Raw genomic sequence first — 21,547 nt, 5'->3', positions numbered from 1 at the left:
AAGCATTTGATAGACATGGAGAACACACACACTGGATGCTGCCATTTGGCACCCACATGTAGGAGGTCTCACAAACAGCATGACAAGCTGTCATATCAAATTTCACCAGCAGAGTCACTGGATGACTAGTCTGATTATCTGTACAGAGGCTATGCAGAAGAATATGACCCCATCTTTATTCTTCCTACTCCAAGCCATGTATAGGGCTCCAGCTATGCTGGCTGTCTAACAAAAAGAATACTCTGTGCTTGGAAATGAATAAACCTCCCTTGCAAACTTAAGCCAAACAAACTTAATAACACTCACCACATAGCTGCAAACAGCAAGGGAACGTCTAAGATCATGAAAAGCAGACAAACTAAAAATGAGTGTCCCTGTGCCTATCATATAATGAAAATAATTCCTTATAATCACAACATATCATTAATATAACATACATATTAATGGTGAGATGTGATTCAACTCTGTTATTCTGGATGTGCTCACAAATATGTCGCCCGGATTGCTATTTAATATTGATGATCTGAAAGCTAATTAAATATACATGATGTTGGACTAACATTGCTGGTGACATCTGCAGAGCTTTGAGCAAGAGGCCGTTCATTAGACACCTCCAGAGAATAACTTGGATGTGTTCAGAATCTGATCTGTCACCCACAATTTTATCCCAGACTTCCCTCTTGTTTGCCTATTGACCAGAGGCAGAGCTGCTCTTCCTTTATTGGCTCCACAACTGGAAGCCGGATTAGTTAAGCATTCTAGCACAAAACTTATGTAGCCCCATTATAAATGAACAAAAACCTAATTCAAATTGGTATGATGCATATAATAACTCCTTCATTTTTCCTACATCAGGTTAATTAAATCTCTTAATATAAAACGTGTATCATAATAGACATTCCTAGTTAAAATTATGTTTTCCTAAATAAAATAAACACCACGGAGCTGCTAGCAGGCACATAAAGACAGACATGAGCTGGAATAATTCAGCTTAAAGAAAATGACCTTAACCTCCTTGGCGGTAATCCCGAGCTGAGCTCGGGGTATGCCGCCGGAGGTCGCCGCTCAGGCCCTGCTGGGCCGATTTGGATTCTGAAAAAAGCAGCACACGCAGCCGGCACTTTGCCAGCCGCGTGTGCTGCCCGATCGCCGCCGCTCCGCGGCGATCCGCCGCGTGCAGCGGCGAAAGAGGGTCCCCCCAGCCGCCCGAGCCCAGTGCAGCCGGAACAAACAGTTCCGGCCGGCGCTAGGGGCTGGATCGGGCGGCTCTGACGTCAGGACGTCAACTGACGTCCATGACGTCACTCCGCTCGTCGCCATGGCGACGAGGAAAGCGAAACAAGATAGGCTGCTCATTGCGGCCTATCTTGTTACTTTCGATTGCCGGAGGCGATCGAAAGTACGCTTCCGGAGCGCCCTCTAGTGGGCTTTCATGCAGCCAACTTTCAGTTGGCTGCATGAAATATTTTTTTTTTAATTTAAAAAAAAACCTCCCGCAGCCTCCCTGGCGATTTTAATAGAACGCCAGGGAGGTTAAAGAGGAACTCCAGCCTAAACAAACATACTGTCATTAAGTTACACAAGTTGTGTTAATTAAAATAGATAGGTAATATAATCTCTTACCCACACTGTTTTAAAAGAACAGGCAAATGTTTGATTTCATGATGGCAGCCATCTTTTTGGTTGAAAAGAGGTGACAGGGTGCATGAGACAGTTCCAACTGTCCTGTGTCCTGAGCACCTCTCCCAGTTGCTAGGCAACGTGAATAACACAGGGAATACCATCATGCTCTGCACAGCATCAGGGAAAAAAAGCCCGGGCTTTTTTTTTTTTTGATGGGTGGAGCTTAGGTAAAAATGAAGCTAAAAATTATGCTTTGGTAAGAAAAACAAAGTTCTGATGCTGTGAATCTGTTAAAGAAACACCAAGCCTTATCAGTTCTGCTGAGTAGATTTTTATTCCGGAGGTTCACTTTAAATTGTGATGCAGGAGACCTGTGTTCAAACCTAGTCTCTTCCTGTTCAGTAAGCCAGCCCCTATTCAGCAAGAAGTCCTTGGACAAGACACCCTAAGGGCCCTTTTCCACCTGCAATCGCTAGCGATTGCTGAATCGCAAAACCGGCGATTCCCCCGACGTTTGCGGCCGCGATTTTGCTATGCTATGCACTGCATAGCAAAATCGCGGCAATTATCGCTCCGCCGCGCGTTCGCGTTCCCGACAAAAGCGAATCGCGGTAGTGGAAATGACCTACCGCGATTCCTATGTTAAAAAGCAAACCGTAGCGATTGTAAAATCGCTAGCGGTTTGCGGTTTTGCGATTCAGCCAGCGCAAACGCGCTGGTGGAAAAGGGCCCTAACACTGCTACTGCCTAACTGCCTATAGAGCACTCGCTAGTGGCTGCAGCTCTGGTGCTTTGAGTCCACCAAGAGAGCGCAATATAAATGTTCTGTGTCTTCTCTGTGTCTAAAGAGGAACTGTAACCAAGGATTGAACTTCATCCCAATCAATAGCCGGTACCCACTTTCCCATGAGAATTGTTTTCCTTTTCTCAAATAGATCATCAGGGATTTCTGTATGGCTGAAATTATGATGAAACCTCTCCCACAGAGGTCCTAGGTCCTGACAGTTTGACGTCTGTGAACCTCATTGAATTGTGGGAAATAAGGACTTTTTCCAACTGCAAATTAACCAGCATCTCCCTCTGTGTATATGTATATCTCTGTTAGGGGGATTGGTTATAGATAATGGAAGTTAGTGTTGTCTTTTTTTCTGAGTAGTACAAATGATTAATTGCAGGCCGATTGTGTATCAAACAATATGAATACATTACATGGCAAATATCAATAATTTCTTGATCTCTCTTCTTTTGTTTAAATTCTCACTTTGAAATGTATTGATTTATTCCCTCGCCCCCTTTCACTCAAGTTCCTCTTTACCAGCTGGTAGTAACACTGGTACAGGTACATGGTCTCCCTTCTGGGCTTGCTTTACTGTGGCATATCCAAGCACCCCCATAGGGATTAACATATGTGATCCAGTAAATCTGGGATTAATTGTCTGCTATTTAGCAAAGAGTATTTAGCACCCTCGTTTCAGTCATATCCAATCCTAGGAAGGGCCTGAGAACACTTCCATGGGTTGCTGAGACAATTGTGAATGACTGGATGTGTGGTTGCATGTTTATGTAGCATCCATTGTAGTCCAGTCTAAGATATTAAAAAAAACAAAAACTTTTACTGCAGGTACCATTACACACAGCTGCTAATTTAGCAGCATAACAGCAACTTCCTCTGTATGTAAATAGTACCCAGGAAAGTGTGGCAGTCATTTACAACCTATTAATACAGTTGACAATCAGCTGCCAAAAAGTTACATTATTTCTGCTGAAAAAAAAAACAATTTTTCATAATTCCATACTTATAAAAGTGATGATCAGTCTAAAGAATTGCCAGTTGTATAGGGGATGACCACTTTCTGATTAAGCTGCTAGTTCCATATTTATAAAGAAGCACTGAGAATGTCATTGTAGCAGAGTGCTAAACAGGAATACTACAAAGACCCAGTTTAACATATTTTGCACAGATCACTCCATGGCTACCCGTGTCCTCCACTGTCTTGAGATTCAGGAGAAGTTAACATTGAACTGCGGCCTAGTCACGTTCCCCAAACTAGTTTTACGGAGAGAAAGTGATGAGACTCTCAGCCCGTCAACCTGCATTTATTTTAATAACCTACAACAATGGTGGAAATACATTTGGTAGATTATCTTCCAGCTGCCTCCAGATTGCTGGGCTGAGAATGCTCTAAATAGTATCAAACGACCAGGGCACTATACTGAAGATTTACATTCGACTAATACCAGCATCACACTAAAGAAATACAGCATATACAATGAGATAAATCTATGCAAACCTGATGTTAATGAAGTCTCTGAATGACTAAGTATTAGTAGAACTTACCTGACCAATAATCAATGGAACTACAACAGTCATGAACAGCTGGGAGAATATAGAGGTAAAGGGTACTGAAGATGATGATCCCAACTGCGGAAGGAACATGAGATCATTATTACTATTCCTACATGATTGCCACCATAACATCAAGTCAATTGCAACACAATGTTTGCTTAAAAAAATTGCTTATTTTGGACAGTTTTAATTTGTAAATTATTTAGTCAAAGTGTGCCCATTGTAGATGTATTCATCGCCCTGATTTGCATTCTTAACTTATCAATTTCTAAACAGACCGTGACATCTTTACAGCTGGCATCACTTTGGAATGTTGGTTTGCTGTGAAGGGAGCAGAAACAAAACTTGGTCACCCAGAGTGCACTGGGAGGAGATATCATAGCCCACTCTATAATAATCGGACATGTACATGTGTGTGTGTGTCCGTCCATCGCACGAAATTGCCTTGACCGATTTCAACAAAAGTTGGTATACAGATCCCTTACTACCTGCTAAGATATGTTTTGGGGGTCTCACACCTCCTTGCACACCTGGGTGGAACCACAAACAGCCAATCCGATTTCACTCATTCACATCAATAGGATTTTTTTTTATATCAATAGGAAAATTTAAAAGACTGCCAAACTTATCACAATTAGTCACTTAGTGACAAAGGTTAAAAATTCAGGAAATGTTGGCGGAGCATAAAATAGCCAATCAAATTTCAGCCATTTTTTGTAGATGTAAAATGCAGCCATTATTAGATTGTTAATGGCAGGGTTCGCAAACTTGGCACAGTTGGTTACTGGGATTAATGTTCAGGAAAGTGGGTGGAGCCTACAACCGATTAAAAAAAAACACTCGTAGATTTTCAAAGGAAAGATTTAAATTGCTGCCATTCTTCCACGGTTAATGGCCTCAAACCTGCTAAAGACTTGGGTGACTGGCATTCAAATTCAGAAAAGGGGGCACAGCCCAAACAGACAGATTTCTTTGATTAATAAACTGCTTTCATTCTCACATTACTGATGCCAAGGACCCCAGAGCTCACAAACTTTGTCACTGAGTGACTGTGGGTCAAGGTTAGAAAACGTGGCCAGACCCAACAATGACCAAATACATACCCGATCAATGCTCGGTCTTCAGCTGGTATAAAATAATAGTCAAAGATTCACAACATTAACTTATATAATTAGGATGCTTTTTTTTTTAAAGCACAATCTATAGCTCTCTTTTAAGTATTACTGAGCACTGGAGGTATTTTACCTTCACCACTCAGCAGTAACATTAGAAATGTGCTTTATTTTTTCCCCCTTATAGTTTTTTTAGCCTTTACGTCCTGGTTCATGTTTTGTTAATGCAAATTATATGGAATCTGTTCATAATTCCTTAATTATCTGTCTGGTTGAGCTGTGATTCGGATTTCCTGTGTGAATGTCAAATGCAGCTTGGTTACACTCACTCAATTGCAAGGTGTGTGGCGTTTATACTCCGGGAGGAGTTTGGAGGGACGCCAGTCTTTTCCAATAATCAAAGTGATGATCCTGTCCACTTCCTCTCTGTGTACCACAGGACTGAGAAAAGGGAGGAAATGCGTGAGGACAGGTGATGGCTGTGTGCAAAAAGGGAGATGTGCGAGATCAGGTAATAGCTCTGTGGAGAGAGGGAGGAAATGCGCGAGATCAGGTGATGGCTCTGTGCAGAGAGGGAGGAGATGTGTGAGATCAGGTGATGGCTCTGTGCAGAGAGGGAGGAGATGTGTGAGATCAGGTGATGGCTCTGTGCAGAGAGCGAGGAGATGTGTGAGATCAGGCGATGGCTCTGTGCAGAAAGGGAGCAGTTGTGTGAGATCAGGTAATGGCTCTGTGCAGAGAGAGAGAGGAGATGTGTGAGATCAGGCGATGGCTCTGTGCAGAGAGGGAGCAGTTGTGTGAGATCAGGTAATGGCTCTGTGCAGAGAGGGAGGAGATGTGTGAGATCAGGTGATGGTTTTGTGCAGATGTCTTTCTGCTTCTTGCTTTGACAAAGGGGACCCTAAGTGGCCCCGAAACGATCGTCGGCCTTGCAGGTCAGACATGTATTGCACATGTATGTGATGGGACAATAAACTCAGCACTGGTTGTTCCCTCAAGCCTGTGTGCGGACTTCTTCATACTTTTCTGTTGGACAGGCCTACTTAAATTATAACAAAGTACAGCACCAGCACCCACACGCACTGGATTGCGATCCTTTCTCTACAATACTATTCTCTATATGCACCCAAATTGCAATTAATTTGCATTGACGGAGAAATTTAGCAGATCTTTCGTCAAATCTACTTGGAATGTTAGCTGCTACTCTGTACACTGTTTTGGCTGGCTCTCGAGTATAATTTGTCCATCTCTGATAAGACAGTTGAAGTTGTACATGACGATTTAATCACTGTGTTGTTAAAGTGTTATTACTAACAAAGAATATAAATATAACATGTATAGGTAGAAGCCCATTCAGTTTGATTTTCTTTTCTTTTTTTTTAATAAATGAACAGTGTCCTAGTGCTGATTTAACACCTACTGTATACAACAGGACATAAGGGACCTATTCTCAGAGGCGGGCAGCCTGAATAGTTATAGCCATCAATGGTAATGTCCAGATCTGACAGACACAGCAGTACAAGCAGCTGCCCATATAACATAGGAGTCAGCAGAAATGGTGATATAAGTACAGATACACCACAGCGGCCCTTGTATCACTCCACCTTCCAGCCAGGATGAATGATTTCCAAGGTGGGAAAGTTATTATGTACATAAAAGATTTCACAACAAGCCTTTGCAGATAATAGACTTAAATATATACGCGGCTTTTCATCTGCCGTGCAATAAATTACAATCTTTTGTTTTGTATTAGTTATTTCAATTTTGGAGTGGACTGCTATTGCAAACTACTGGATTATCATCCAATGCAAATAAAATAATTGTACATGACGGAGACAACAGGGAAAATATTCCTAATATTGCAGTGTGTCACTGATTGATGTATCGATTTATTTGAGCGCTTCATATCAATTGTATTATGAATTGTAAAACCGTAAATCCACATTTTGTATACTCGAATATCAAGTTGGACAAGAAAAACTGCATAGTGTACGTTACGCCAAGATAGACCCAAGCAGACCTATTCTCTATGATAGAGCATTCACCAAGGCATCAGGGGAAGGGGGTAATCATTTGTGCTGGTCACTCTTCACATACTGATTGACTTTTGCTACCCTCAGCACTTGCGCCCACACACATAGTCCCATATAATATTAGTAACTTTTCCTCCAGAGTTCCTTCAAGGCGATATTTGTAAACCTTACCATAAAATACCTTATATTTTTTGCATGGTGGGAGATTTCCTCAAAACATTTTTTTTTTTTTTTTTTTTTTTTAGAAGATCAAAAATTATCTTTAGGAGAAAAAGTTAATTGGATAAGGGCCATGGGCACATATGCAATTAACTTTTTCTCCTGAGGTTTCTCCTAGGTAATATTTTCACACCATAAAATGCCCTTTAAAACCACCAGCAAGCAAGAAAATACTCAAAATAATTTTGATAGTGCTTTTTAACTAACTTTTGTACTTTTTTAATTGTAAAATACTTAAATTTTTTTTAAACACAATATGAAATTAAGGAATTAAGGAGAAAAGGCTAATTGCATATGGACCATTTTTTTCTGGTCTCCTCTTCTAGAATGTAAGCTTAAGGCCCCTTGCACACTCGCAGACTGCGTCACACAGCATTACTGCTGCAAAGGCCATGCAAGTCTATGGAGACGTGCACATTTCACGCGATGCAACGTATTGCGCCGGAAATATCCAAATTGCCACAAAGTCTATAGCACGTTACCGCATGATCCGTGCCTACTGCACAAATTATGTAGTAATGCAAGTCAATAGGCAATGTAGTAAGTGTGCATGACGGGAGTATGGTGCAAAGCAGCTCGCATGCACGGACTGACGGGAATTCCAGAGACATACTTCCTGTCCAGCAGGGAATACGTCACTAAACGAGGGGCGGCACTATGCATATGACCCTGTCACTGCACCATGGCACAGGGTCATATGTAGGTTGAGGTCTGCGGTGCCATGTGGTGCTTGCCCTGTATGGCTAACATCAGTGGCGTAGCAATAGGGGATGTAGAGGTTGTGACTGCAATAGGGACCTCAACCACAGTTTTAGCTCTTTTTTGGTCCTGTGCTGGTAATAATCACTTCTATGGATGATTTGAATAGTAGTAATCAATTACAAGCTGTTCCCCATCCCCTTCTTGCACCTCTGACACTGTGGCTGTCCTTGGCAGGTTTTGGTGCGCCGTATCAATTGTTATGTATAGAGTGCTTGGGGGGCCCAATGTAAAACTTGCACTGAGACCCATAGGTTCTTAGCTACGCCACTGGCTAACATTAGGTGTGCAAGCAGCCTTAAAGAACAAGGACCTCTCTAGATTTCGTTTCCATGCTGCTGTGTTACAGCAATATGGATTTACCATTTTTAACCATTTAAGCTTACTGGACGTAGCAGCTACGTCCAGGAGGCCATGTGCACTCCCGCGGCCGATCGCGCATGTGCACGTGCGCTCCCGGCCGTGGATCCTTAGCCCAGGAATCAATCAATTGGGCCATGGTGCCCATTGATTGATTCCTCTCCCCTACACAAAAAGCGACGGCTTCACTCGGAAGCCTCGCATTTTTCAGCCTCTTGCGTCCCGTACGTCCCTCTAAGCGTACATGTTACGCTTAGAGTGACGACATGTAAACAAACTCATGGCTGCCATCTTGTGGCCAAAAAGTAAAACTACATCTAAATGTAAAAATAAATAAAAAAAAAAACACATATTTACTTAAAAAAAACAAATTACTATTTACATCCCACCCTCCCAAAAATACACAAATAAAATGTTTAATAAAAAAAAAACAAAAAAACAAAAAACATTACAATAATAAAAAAAACATGTAAATATTTACCTAAGGGTCTAAACTTTTTAAATATCAATTTAAAGATGAAATATTTCTATTTTTAAATTATAAGCTTGTAAATAGTGATGGATGCAAAACGGAAAAAATGCTCCTTTATTTCCAAATAAAATATTGTCGAAATATATTGTGATAGGGACATAATTTAAACGGTGTAATAACCGGGGCAAATGGCCAAATACAATACGTGAGTTTTAATTATGGAGGCATGTATTTTAAAACTATAATGGCTGAAAACTGAGAAAGAATGCATTTTTTCAGTTTTTTTTCTTATTCTTCCTGTTAAAATGCATTTACAGTAAAGTGGCTCTTAGCAAAATGTACCACCCAAAGAAAGCCTAATTGGTGGCGGAGAAAACAAGATATAGATCAGTTCATTGTGATAAGTAGTGATAAAGTTATAGGCTAATGAATAGGAGGTGAACATTGATCGGATGCATAAAGTGAAAATAACTGAAGGCTGAAGTAGTTAATATAATCGTTTGTAGTATGTACATTAGTGTCAAAGGTATTGGCCTTTTATTGATTTTCCTTTGATTTGATTTTTTGCCTACTGAAAACAATATAATTTCTGCATACAAAACAAATTTTGTATAAACATAGTTATGAGTATTATGCATTTACAGTATATGATGCCGACATCTTCTACAGTGCTTTATGGAGTAAACGACAACTTGCATTAACAGCACACAGGTTTTATAATTTCTTTGCTCATTTCATTTACTAGAAGGTTCACCAATACCTACATCATCCATGTGTAAAAGTAACGGTCCCTAAATGTAATACATAAAGCTGCCAGCTAAAATTCTTTGAGTAACAGGAACTTAGTCTTCAGCATTGCTGTAAAGAAATCAAATCATGAACCATTCTGCTCTACAAATTTGTTTAATAAATCGACAGAAGGACACATGAACAGAGAGGGATTTGGAGGCTGTCATATTTAATTTCTTTTAACACACTGCTTGACTGTCCTGCTGATCTCTTTGGTTGCAGTAGTATCTAGTCACACACAAGATTTCAGTTAGAAACACCTGATCTGCATACTTGTTTCGGGTCTATGTGTAAAAGTATTAAGGTGGCAACACACCATACAATTTTTAAAATATCTGTTCAATTCAAGAATACCAATCAATTTCTCAGACTGATTGTAACAAATCAAAAATCTCACCAATGTACCACACACCTATGTTCAATTTTCCCCAATCATGAATAAAATTGAAAGCTCAGAAAAAATTGAGTGAAATTGCACATCAAGTATTTGACAATCCATCACACACACACACACCATACAATTCTTGATAAAGTTGGTCTGAAACTTCCAACATGTCCAATCTCCAAAAAAAAAAAAAAAAAAAAAAAAAAAAAAAAAAAATATAAACTGGAAATTCGATTTGCTTTATCATTTGAAAACAAGGAAAAGCTCTCAATTTTTCGGGACAAATGTACGAAATTATCAAATTGGTGAAAAAGGTGATCTTTTAATTGTATGGTGTGTGGCCACCTTTAGAGGCAGAAGATCAGCAGGACAGCCAGACAATTTGCATAATTAGAAGTAAATAAATAAGTCAGCCTCCATAGCCCTCTCAGTTCAGGTGTCCTTTAAGTATGACTGGGCCACACCAAAACCTTCTAAGCTATTCAGAGATGAACTTATTCTTGTTGCCTTGCTGTGTAGCCCATTGCGCTTATGGACTGAGGGGTAGAGATGGCTTGAACCTCCGATTTTCGGTTTGCGAACCTCGAACGCGAACTTCAGCAAAAGTTCAGTTCGTGCACACTTTCACAATACGCAATAGACTTCAATGGGGATGCAAACTTCCAAAACTAGAAATATTTATGCTGGCCAGAAAAGTGATGGAAAAGATGTTTCAAGGGGTCTAACACCTGGAGGGGGCATGGCGGAGTGGGATACATGCCAAAAGTCCCGGGGGAAAAAAAATCTGGATTTGATGCAAAGCAGAGTTTTAAAGGGCAGAAATCACCTTGCATGTTAAATTGGAGGCCTAAAGTGCTTTAAAACATCTATACATGTGTATACATCAATAAGAGAGTATAATTAGAGTACTGCTTCACACTGACACAGCAAACTCACTGTCTAACGCACCGCAAACAGCTGTTTGTGTATTGACGGCCATGCTGGACTACTGTGCACCATGGCGAGATTGCTCTTCCTCACTTAGTGATGTCAGATAATGTCTGACTGCCTTATCAACTTTCGATGGTTCTCTCTCTACCATTGTTAAAGGTTACATCTATTTTTTTTAAATACTTGTTCTGCTTGCTGTTCAGTACCTTTAACGAGAATCTGTTATGGAGGGCAAGTCTGCCATTCATTCAACTGTGTGACTGATAAACTTTCGAAATTACTTTCTCAGCACCATGGTGACCACGGGTAATGGCCGGGGAATCAGGGTTCAATTCCGGTCCAGCGTGGGAGAGAAACGGCTACCAACACCACACATCCAAGGAAGGCAGCAGGCACACTGTGGGCAAAGGAGCAGGAACGGCTAGTACCACACATCCAAGGAAAGCAGCAGGCATGGCATGCAAGTCCCGACTCAGGGAGGTAGTGACAAAAAATAACAATACAGGAGGACTTTTGAGGCCCTGCTGTATATGAGACGAATCAAACTTTAAATCCTTTAACCACAATCTGTTATGGAGGGCAAGTCTGCCATCCATTCAAGTGAAAGGTATGCAGTGACTGCCAGGTATAATACAATGTGCAGTCACAGACGCAGTGAAAGGTATGCAGTGACTGCAAACAGCTGTTTGTGTAGTGATGGCCGTGCTGGATGGTGCGCACCATGGAGAGACTGCTCTTCCTCAGTGAGGTCAGGTAATGTCTGACTGCCTTTCGATGGTTCTTTCTCTACCATTGTTAAAGCTTATATCAATTATTTTAAATTTGTTTTTCTGCTGGCTCTACAGTACCTTCAGCGAGAATGTTATGGAGGGCAAGTCTGCCATTCATTCAACTGTGTGACTGATAAACTTTCCATATTACTTTCTTACTTTTTTTTCCTGTCTGGGCAGTTCCTACAACGAGAATCTTATGGAGGGCAAGTCTGCCCATTCATTCAAGTGAAAGGTATGCACTGACTGCCAGGTATAATACAATGTGCAGTCACAGATGCAGTGAAAGGTATGCAGTGACTGCAAACAACTGTTTGTGTAGTGATGGCCGTGCTGGACTGGTGCGCACCATGGCGAGAGTGCAGGTGATGGCGGCTTTCCAGCCCATATGGTCGGGCTGAGGTAGCTCAATGACAGAACAACAGTGAGTGTCCAGCTGATCGAATTTGGTCTGTCCACAATGAAGCAACGACCTTATTATCTTGGTGATGGCTGCCGACGGAGTGTTAAGTGGGGTGCCAGAATCAGAGTAGGAGGAGGAAGATATGTCACTCTTCCGTGCGGAAGCTGAGGTGTCTTGTGTTAAAGAGACTCTGAAGCGAGAATAAATCTCGCTTCAGAGCTTATTTATAGCAGGGGCATGTGTGCCCCTGCTAAAACGCCGCTATCCCGCGGCTAAACGGGGGTCCCTTAACCCCCAAACCCACCCCTGCAAAATCAACGACCAACTTGGTCATAGATTTTGCTGCTGCTGGAGGCAGGGTTAATGGCTGCAGCCCTGCCTCACAGCGCGTCTATCAGCGGCGCATCGCCGCCTCTCCCCCACGCCTCTCAGTGAAGGAAGACTGAGAGGGGCGGGGGAGAGGCGGAGATATGCGCTGACAGACACGCGAGAGGCAGGGCTGCGGCCATTAGCCCTGCCTCAACCAGGAAGTGATCCCCGGGACTTCGAGGGGATTTGGGTAGTAAGGGACCCTCGTTTAGCCGCGTGATAGCGGCGTTTTAGCAGGGGCACACATGCCCCTGCTATTTATAAGAGCTGAAGCGAGATTTATTCTCGCTTCAGACTCTCTTTAAATAGTCAACTATGTCCTGACAATATTGGAGGTTGATGGCACGTGCCTTCTTCTGAACAATGTACTTTGGTTGAGGGCCGCACAAAATCACGACAGCGCGACCTTGAACAGACCTGCCAGGTGGCATGCCTCTTGTTTTGTCCATATTGGGGGGATGAAGTGAAAGGTATGCACTGACTTGACTAATACAATTTACGGTTACGCAGGTGCAGTGAACAGGTCGCAGTGACTGCTGATACAACAATGTGCAGTTGCAGGTGCAGTTAACAGGTATGCATGGACTGGTATTACAAATGTGCAGATGTCACACACACACACACACACACACACACACACACACACACACACACACACACACACACACACACACACACACACACACACGGACCGTGAACAGGTGCAGTGACACTGCTTGTGGTCATGTAGGTAGGTGCACTGAACAACAGGTGGGTATGCAGTGATTGTATTACAATTGTGCAGCTGTCTCACACACACTCACTCACACACACACACAAAGTACCGTGAACAAGTGCAGTGACACTGCGTGCGGACACGTAGGTAGGTATGTGCACTGAACAACAGGTGGGTATGCAGTAATTGATATTACAAATGGGCACCTGTCCCACACACAGGTACCGTGAACAGGTGCAGTGACACTGAGTGAGGTCACGTAGGTAGGTAGGTAGGTGCACTGAACAACAACAGGTGGATATGCAGTGTTGGTTATTACAAATGTGCATCTGCCTGTCACACACACAGGTAGTCACTGAATGTGCTGGGCCTGGCAGTGGCACAGTAGGAATTGCCAAGGCTGTAGGACTGTCTGTAGGACACACACACACAAAAAAAAATAGATCACAAGAACAACATTAGCTCTCAAAAGAGCTGTTGAGGATGAGGAGTGATTTTTAGCAAAAAGATCAGCAAGAAGGAGCACCCCAACAAGCCTAACACAAGAGCCTAACTAAGCTTTCCTTGTCAGCAGCAAGGTTCTCTCCCTTCTCTAATTACTGCAGTCCCATGAGTGAGTGAAATGGCTGACGCTGCCTGCGTTTTATGATGGGGGCTCCAGGAAGGAGTGTAGCCTGATTGGATACCCTGTGCCTGCTGACTGTGATGTAGAGGGTCAAAGTTGACCCTAATGATGTAGTATAGGGGGCGGGTCAAACCGCCATAAAGTTTGTGTTCGACCGCGAACCACCGAAGTTCGCACAACTAAGTTCAGGCCATCTCCACTGAGGGGCACATACTTTTCTTCATTATTTATTAGTAGAAAGCTGAATTTAGGTTTCCCTCAATAATGGCAAGTTACCCCATTACTGAAGTAGCAAAGCAGCTGAATTTTAGTCCTGTCGTTGGCATGTAAAATGATCACATTTGCTTTTATGGTCACAAAGAACATTGCTGTAAATGAAAGCCTCCCCAGTTTCAATTTTTTTACTCCTCCTGCCTTGCACCCCCTCTAATAATGTAATTAGGGAAAATTACATTTCTAAAACTGGTTATAGAACTAGATTTGCAATCAACAATGTGGTCAAATGATCTTGCTGTTATAATGATCTGCCCTGATAGACCTTCTCTTCCTGCTGAGGAGAAAGGGGGGGGGGGGGGCACAGAGGAGCAGTGAGGTTCATGTGATGTTGCAGTTATGATGCCCTGCCCTGATAAACTCCCCTCTACCAGCTAAGGAGAAGAGGGAAGACACAGAGCAGCTGTAAGGGTCACGTAAACATGCTGATCACAATTATATTTGTATTTGATTCCTTTTAAAACAAGTTATTGTTATTCTAATACACTATTGGTGAAGTGAATGAGGCATCTGGCAGGAGAGGCGGGGGGGGGAGGGGGGATTGAAACTAGGGGCTTTAATGTACAGAAATTCTATTTTTATTGTCAAAGTAAATCCGAGAATTCCACACACACACCAATGACCGAACAAATTCTGTAGCAGACTCCTTTTGTTGTCAGTTCTTTGGATCTGTGGCACATCAGATGAAGTCAGAACTTGCTACAGGAAAGTTGACATGTTTCACAGAACAGAAGTAAAAACAGCTCTCGCCCTGTCATCGGGCTGTGTACTCTGTTTCACACTTTTAGCTTAACTTGTGCCTAAGCATGCAGCTTAGAATAAATAATGCATATGGTACCAAAGCTGTTAAACCATAAGGAGGACATTATACAGCTTAATCAAGCAAAATGAGACACCTTACAATAATTCGCCCTGAATAAGCTTCCTGGTCCTCAACTACATAACTATGAAGGCCAATTAAGTCTAATGTGCCAATTTTGTATTAAAGCAATCATTTTAGTACAAAGGCTCAACATGCATAAATATACTTTAATAGCATATTTATCCAACCAATGCGTTTACAGGTATATTACATGTTCTGCAAATGTTGGTTAATTAAATGCTTTGATGTTTAACAATATAAAAATTGTTTAATTCTTCCTGTCATTTGTGTTTATTACCGTCAGTAAACAGAAGGTATTTGCAGTTTGCATATTCTGCAGTAATGCATTGTGGGAGACGACATATGATCACTCCAACCTGAATAATCGCAGATGCCTTCTGTTTTTAGAAGGAAAACGGTTTTGCACAGCATTTTAGTAAGAGGGCCTTTTAGTCTTTTTTTTAGCTCCTTACACACTCCAGTGAGTTCTGGTTCACCATAAGCTTGCTGGGTAGTCTGTAATGCTGGGTGTTTCAAGTCCTACCCCATAAAGCCACATTAACCTGTACAGGACCATAGGCTTACACCCCCCATAGGCTCATAGAGACAACAAAGGGACAATATGTATATTCAGTAATGATGCATTACTGTAGGAGACATCATATGCTCACTCCAACCTACAAATACCTTCTGTTTTAAGAAGGCAAACTTCTGTTTTGCAAAGCCTTTAGTAAGAGGGCGTTATTTGGTCCTTTTTTGCCTCTAGGAGTTCTGGTTCACCATGAGCTTGCTGAACAATCTTAATAATAAGACTAATCTAAATATCCTAATAAAAAAAAAAATCAAAGGCAAAAAACTATTGTAATAAGCTCATGGCCTCAGATTCCGAGACAAGAAATTCTTTAGTTCAGTCATTGAAATCATATGCATTAACATATCCCAATACATAGCCAACAACACAGAAAAATCAGGAGGCAAAATTATGTTAGAAATAGGAAAATAGGACTGTTATACTCACAAATAGAAGTAGCAGCATAGGAGTCACTACAATACCCTGGAAAGAAAACATGAAAACATTAATAATAATAACAAATGTGAACATGGATAATGCAAAGCTTGTGAAAAATACAAGATAAAAAGAAAATCGAGAGCCCAATATAGTGTAGTATGTCAGAATTGGTTGAAATAAATAATCAGTGAGATGAATATACTCACAAACATGAGTTACCACTCAGGCAACCACTGTATAGGCAGGTGAGGAGATTAAGGGCTGGTTCAGACGGACGCTTGCAGAGCGTTTACAGCCAGCGTTCAGGGCTTGGTGTTAAACGCTCCCATTCAAGTGAATGGGAGCGTTTGTACCAAGCTTTCAAGCGCGTTTACACAAACGCGGCGTTTGTGTCCCGATTTTCCCTGGCGTTCAAGGAGCCCCTGGAAGCTACATGTAGCTTCCAGGGGAGGTTAACCGCGACGGCTAATGTCCCCCTAGGGGAAGAAAAAACGCGACCGCATCCAAACGCACACGAACGCTGCTGAACGCGACGCCAGCAAACGCAACGCCTCCAAACGTCCGTCTGAACCAGCCCTAAGCCTGTCCTCACTCAGGATGAATTTGCTCTCTGTAGATCGGAAAAAAGGGGGTAGGTCACCCCTCCACCTGGGGTGGACTCAATGTAGCAGTATGAGAACAGAGGCGCCAGCAGGATAAAAGTAAGTAAAAGTTTTGTACAATCAATAAATGTGTATGTTTATATTTAGACAGTACTTTGTGTCTGTTTTATGGAGGCAAGTCCACCGCTTCCTCCTAGCAATTAAAAAAAACCCCCGAAAAACTTTGACTTACTTTTATCCTGCTGGCGCCTCTGTTCTACTGCTACATGGATAATGCAGAAATACTCTGATTAAGATAGTTGCTTTCCTAGGTACACAGGCTTCTGACATCAGTTTGCTCTCAGTGTATGCTCAGTATCACACAAGTTCATTTCCCAACTATACTACGGATTAGAAATCTGACTTTAGGCTCATACACACATCAGACTATAGTCTTTGGAAAATGAAAGATCACAGACCAATCTTACCACCCTTCATGTAGTATGAGAGCCATACCTTCACAGGTTATTCTATTGAGCTAAACTCCCCATCAGAAAAAAAATCTTTGCAAGATGCTGCACACAAAGATTCTGTACAGACACAAAAGGTCAGTATCTGCAAAAGATCTGTTCCTGCCAAAGATCCGTTCCTGCAAATTGCATTCATAGTCTATGAGATCTGCAGATCATCATACACACCTTGTTTAACAGACATTCATCTGCAGATCAGACAATCATCTGCAGATCTGAAAATCCATCCTGGTGGACCAGATCTGCAGATGAATGTCTGTTAAACAAGGTGTGTATGAGGATCTGCAGATATCCTAGACTATGAATGCATTTTGCAGGAACGGATCTTTTGCAGGAACAGATCTTTTGCAGATACTGATCTGTTGAATGTGTACAGCATCATTGTGTGCCGCATCTTGCAAAGATTTCTGTCTGATGGGGAGTTCAGCTCCATAGAATAGACTGTGTAGGTATGGCTCTCATACTACATGGAAGGGGGAAAAATTGGTCTGTGATCTTTCATTTTCCAAAGACTATGGTCTGATGTGTGTATGAGCCTTTTGATATGAAAACTCAAACCAAAGACAAACTGATCACCTGGTGTTAAAATTACCTCAAAGTGATTTAGAAGCCCACTTACACAAGTCCAATTCATACGGATATCATCTAGTTTTGGTCTATGCTAGCCATTCCTGGACTGTAACATTTGACACTGGAGTAAAGGTACCACAACTGTAAAGTACTACACAACCTAACCTATAAAGCTGACTGGCTGCTTTAATAAAATAGTGTGATGTAAGGCTGTCAGGTCCTCTTCTGTACAGAAAAAGCAGCTATTCCCACTGCTAAAATCACATTCCATCTTCTGTACCAATGCAGAAGTGTACAGCCATGTGGGACAAACACCTGTCAAAACCTCTCTCCCATCAGTGAGGCACCTGCTCAGGCTCACAAAACAGGATTTTAAGAAAGTAGCCAGACATATCAGTAAAGCTATGTACACACCCACAATATTTCTTGCCCAATACTATCTGTACAAATTGTTTTGAGTGCCGCTTTTATGGTGCCTAGTGGTGGAAGGGTATACAGAGTAAATACACTTTGAATGGATACTTTAGTTATTCTTTCATATTACATAAAAGTGGTAAGATTGCACAACCAAGATTGTATCATTAGTGGGCACCCTTAAAAAAAAATAAAAAAATATAGCTTTAACCTTTTGAGGACCGCTGAAACCTAACTCTGATGTGGCGTAGGTTTTACGCCACCCGCCGTTTCCGCTCCCGACACGATTGTGCGCACCCGAAAGGGGAGATTAAGCTGCCATATGATAGCTGACATCTCCCCTCAGTGATCAGAAGCCATCGTGTATGATCGCCGGCGGATAGTAGTGATCACTGTCACAGATTCGGCGGTATGGGGGGGGGGGGGGGGGGGGGAGGAGAAGAGGATCCACTCGCCTTCCTGCCATTCCCACAACGATCTGCGCTCCCCTCCGCTCCAGCCGGCATCCCCGCTCGCTCTGACATCAGTGCCGGGTCCCGGCTGGAGGACTTCATCAAGCCACGACCAGGAACTGAGCGGCAGAATGATCAGGGATGCCGGCTGGAGTGGAGGGGTCCACTGTGGCTCATCGCTGGAGCCTGGGAGATGATTAAATGCTGCTGGCTACAGGGTGGACACCAAGCCTTGCCATCTGCACTGGCGAACTGGCTGCCTACCCCCCCAAACGCATCCCCCCCCACATGCAAATTTGCCTGGTCCTTAAGGGGGGGGGGGGGGATAAACAGCCGGTCCCGATTGGTTAATCAAGCTGCTTAGCTCCCAGGTGAGCAGAGTACCTCTTAGTGGAGGGGAATGGGGGCCAGGCGGTAGTGACATTATGTTGTGGTAACTTCCTCTGAAGTTTGCACAGGAACAAATAGAATTTGGGGATATGAATCTGGCTGGGAAGATCACTACAGGGGAGACTAGTAATATTTGAGGTGGCCTCCAGTATACACTAAAGATTCCCAACCGAAAAAGTCAAGAAGGATTGTTTTAGCCAATTAATATGTACACAACTTAAAGAGCATCTTAAGTGACATGATGAGAGAGAGAGATGTGTATTTACATTGCTAAGCACACAAAGAAATGTGCTGTGTTGCTTTTCTTATTTCTTTGCGCGAAAAAGTGTTGATATTCAGCTATGCATCTCACTACAGTCAGGACTCACTCAGACTATAGCGTCCCTCACCGATAAGGAATTAAAGCCATAAAACATTTTCATGGCACACAACTAGGTTTTTAAGAACAGTGGATAGATACAAAAAGGTCAATAGTTCCTATATTTGAGCTCTTCAAGACACAGGACAGACTGTATCATTCAACTGAGACAAAACAATAAATCAATATTATTTTTTTACATTTTTAACCACTTCCCGCCAGCCCATTTGGAGTGTAAAGTGGCCACGCACGTGCACGCCCCCCAGCTTCCACTGGTATACTACAATCATTTCTACTGCAAAACTGATCATTTTACAACAACAACATTTTGCACTGAAAAGAGCAAAAAAAAAAAAAAAAAATGATTTAAAACCTACATTTTGCAGTAACTAGTTAAACATAACATACACATACGGTAATTCCCCAGAATTCACATTTTCATGTGTATACTGCTAGCTCTGTTTTCCAGCATGTCTGCACAAAGCAGGAAGTACAGTTTTAATCCCTGCAGTATGTCTTTAAAATATAGAAGCTATTGAAAATCTCATATGAATGCCAATAATGAAGCAAATATTTGTTTCAAGCCTAAGGACTAATCACTCACTAGGAAAAAGGCGGCAATAAAAATCATCAGCTCTAACCTCTCTCTAGACTACTGATAATGTATGAATACATCTTTGTCCCAGCTGGAGCTATTCTCCTCACTTTCTACTACCAGTGAAACCTCCCCAGACAGCAGCAGAACTAAACAGAAGCTTCTGTCTCCCTTTCTATCTTGAAGAGTAGAAATAACTCACCGGAGTTCCACTTTACAAAATATATATACATGTGTTTTCCAAATGTACAAGGTGACAAGCTCATATCTTTAAATAAAAAAGGAAACAACCTGTCAATTTAATGTAGTAAAAGTGATACATTAATATTTAAAACTCATGTAGCAAGTGTTTCATCTGGATGCATTTCTCCTTTACCCAGGAGGCAGCAGAGCCACACAGCACAGTACACAGGCTTCTACAAACAAGCAGCACTTCAGCTTTAGGGAGAACACCGAACACAGCTACAAGAGTTAAAAGCTTTGCACTGAGTCTTGTCCAGCCATGGCCCAGCCTGTTTGTTAGACATCCCTCAGGGGAAATGTGACGCTCTATTGGTGCACATATACTGTGCGTCCATAGATGCATAATTACTACCTGTCCCCCGCATTTTAAACAAATTTTTATTTACTGGGGTTTCCCTTTAAAATGTTTGCGTACTAATATTAGGCAAGCGTTAAAGAGAAACTCCGACCAAGAATTGAACTTTATCCCAATCAGTAGCTGATACCCACTTTTACATGAAAAATATAATGATTTTCACAAACAGATCATCAGGGGGCGCTGTATGACTGATTTTGTGCTGAAACCCCTCCCACAAGAGGCTCTGGTACCGTACGGTACTCTGGGCAAACTGCCACAATGTAACAATGACACACACAGGAAATGGCTGTTTAAATGGCTGAAATGGCTGTCTGTTAAAGCCAGAACAGCTACATAATCTGCCCACAGTAACAATGTCACCATGTAATACATGTCAGAATGTGAATCTAGGAGAGGAAAGATTTTACAATGGGCAAACTGACTAAATCATGTATACATAATTATTGTAAAAATTAAGCAACTTTTTATATTAAATTATTTTCACTGGAGTTCCTCTTTAAGCAATTTGAGGCTTTGATCGATGATGCAATATACCTACAACACTGATTTTAGCTCAGTTTTGAAATACAAGCAGGTTAGTCCTATTGTTCACATTACATAAACAACTCCATGCTAGCTTTACAGTGAACCGGAGATGGGGGGGAAAAAGGATTTTACTTACCTGGGGCTTCATCCAGCTTGCCATAGCCTTACAGGTCCCTCGATTTCCTGCCAATCGGCTGAGCCCCTCCAAAAGCTAGCCTAGTTAACCAGTCATGGGCTACTGCACATGCGTGGGCCCTGTAACGCGCAGACCAGGAGGAGGAAATCAAGAGGGGGGGGGGGGGGGGGCTACAGGGGGCTGGACAAAAAAAACCCAGGTAAGTAGATACAACTTGTCCTCTCTGTCTCAGGATTACTTTAAGTGCTGATAACACATGCATAGGGAGTACAAATATTTAGTGGCAACATTCTAACGGGAAGGGAAGAGCTTGCAAAACAGTGACAATACTTGAGCTGCA

General features: G+C 42.1%; 1 protein-coding gene across 1 annotated transcript in view; it reads right to left on the bottom strand.

The window, feature by feature from the left end:
* The window catches only part of SLC10A7 (solute carrier family 10 member 7), a 230,139-nt gene that overhangs the window by 53,210 nt on the left and 155,382 nt on the right, over window positions 1-21,547 (bottom strand). The window contains exons 6-7 of the mRNA XM_068269731.1: window positions 16,065-16,100; window positions 3,962-4,045 (exon numbers count right to left, since the gene is read on the bottom strand). Of these exons, the coding sequence (XP_068125832.1) occupies window positions 3,962-4,045; window positions 16,065-16,100 (120 nt within the window). The remainder of the gene's footprint in view (window positions 1-3,961; window positions 4,046-16,064; window positions 16,101-21,547) is intronic.

This window comes from Hyperolius riggenbachi, chromosome 1, assembly GCF_040937935.1.
Source record: "Hyperolius riggenbachi isolate aHypRig1 chromosome 1, aHypRig1.pri, whole genome shotgun sequence".
Lineage (NCBI taxonomy): Eukaryota > Metazoa > Chordata > Amphibia > Anura > Hyperoliidae > Hyperolius > Hyperolius riggenbachi.
The sequence above is the reverse complement of the archived record's forward strand: the minus strand, read 5'-3'. Positions and strand labels throughout refer to the sequence as shown.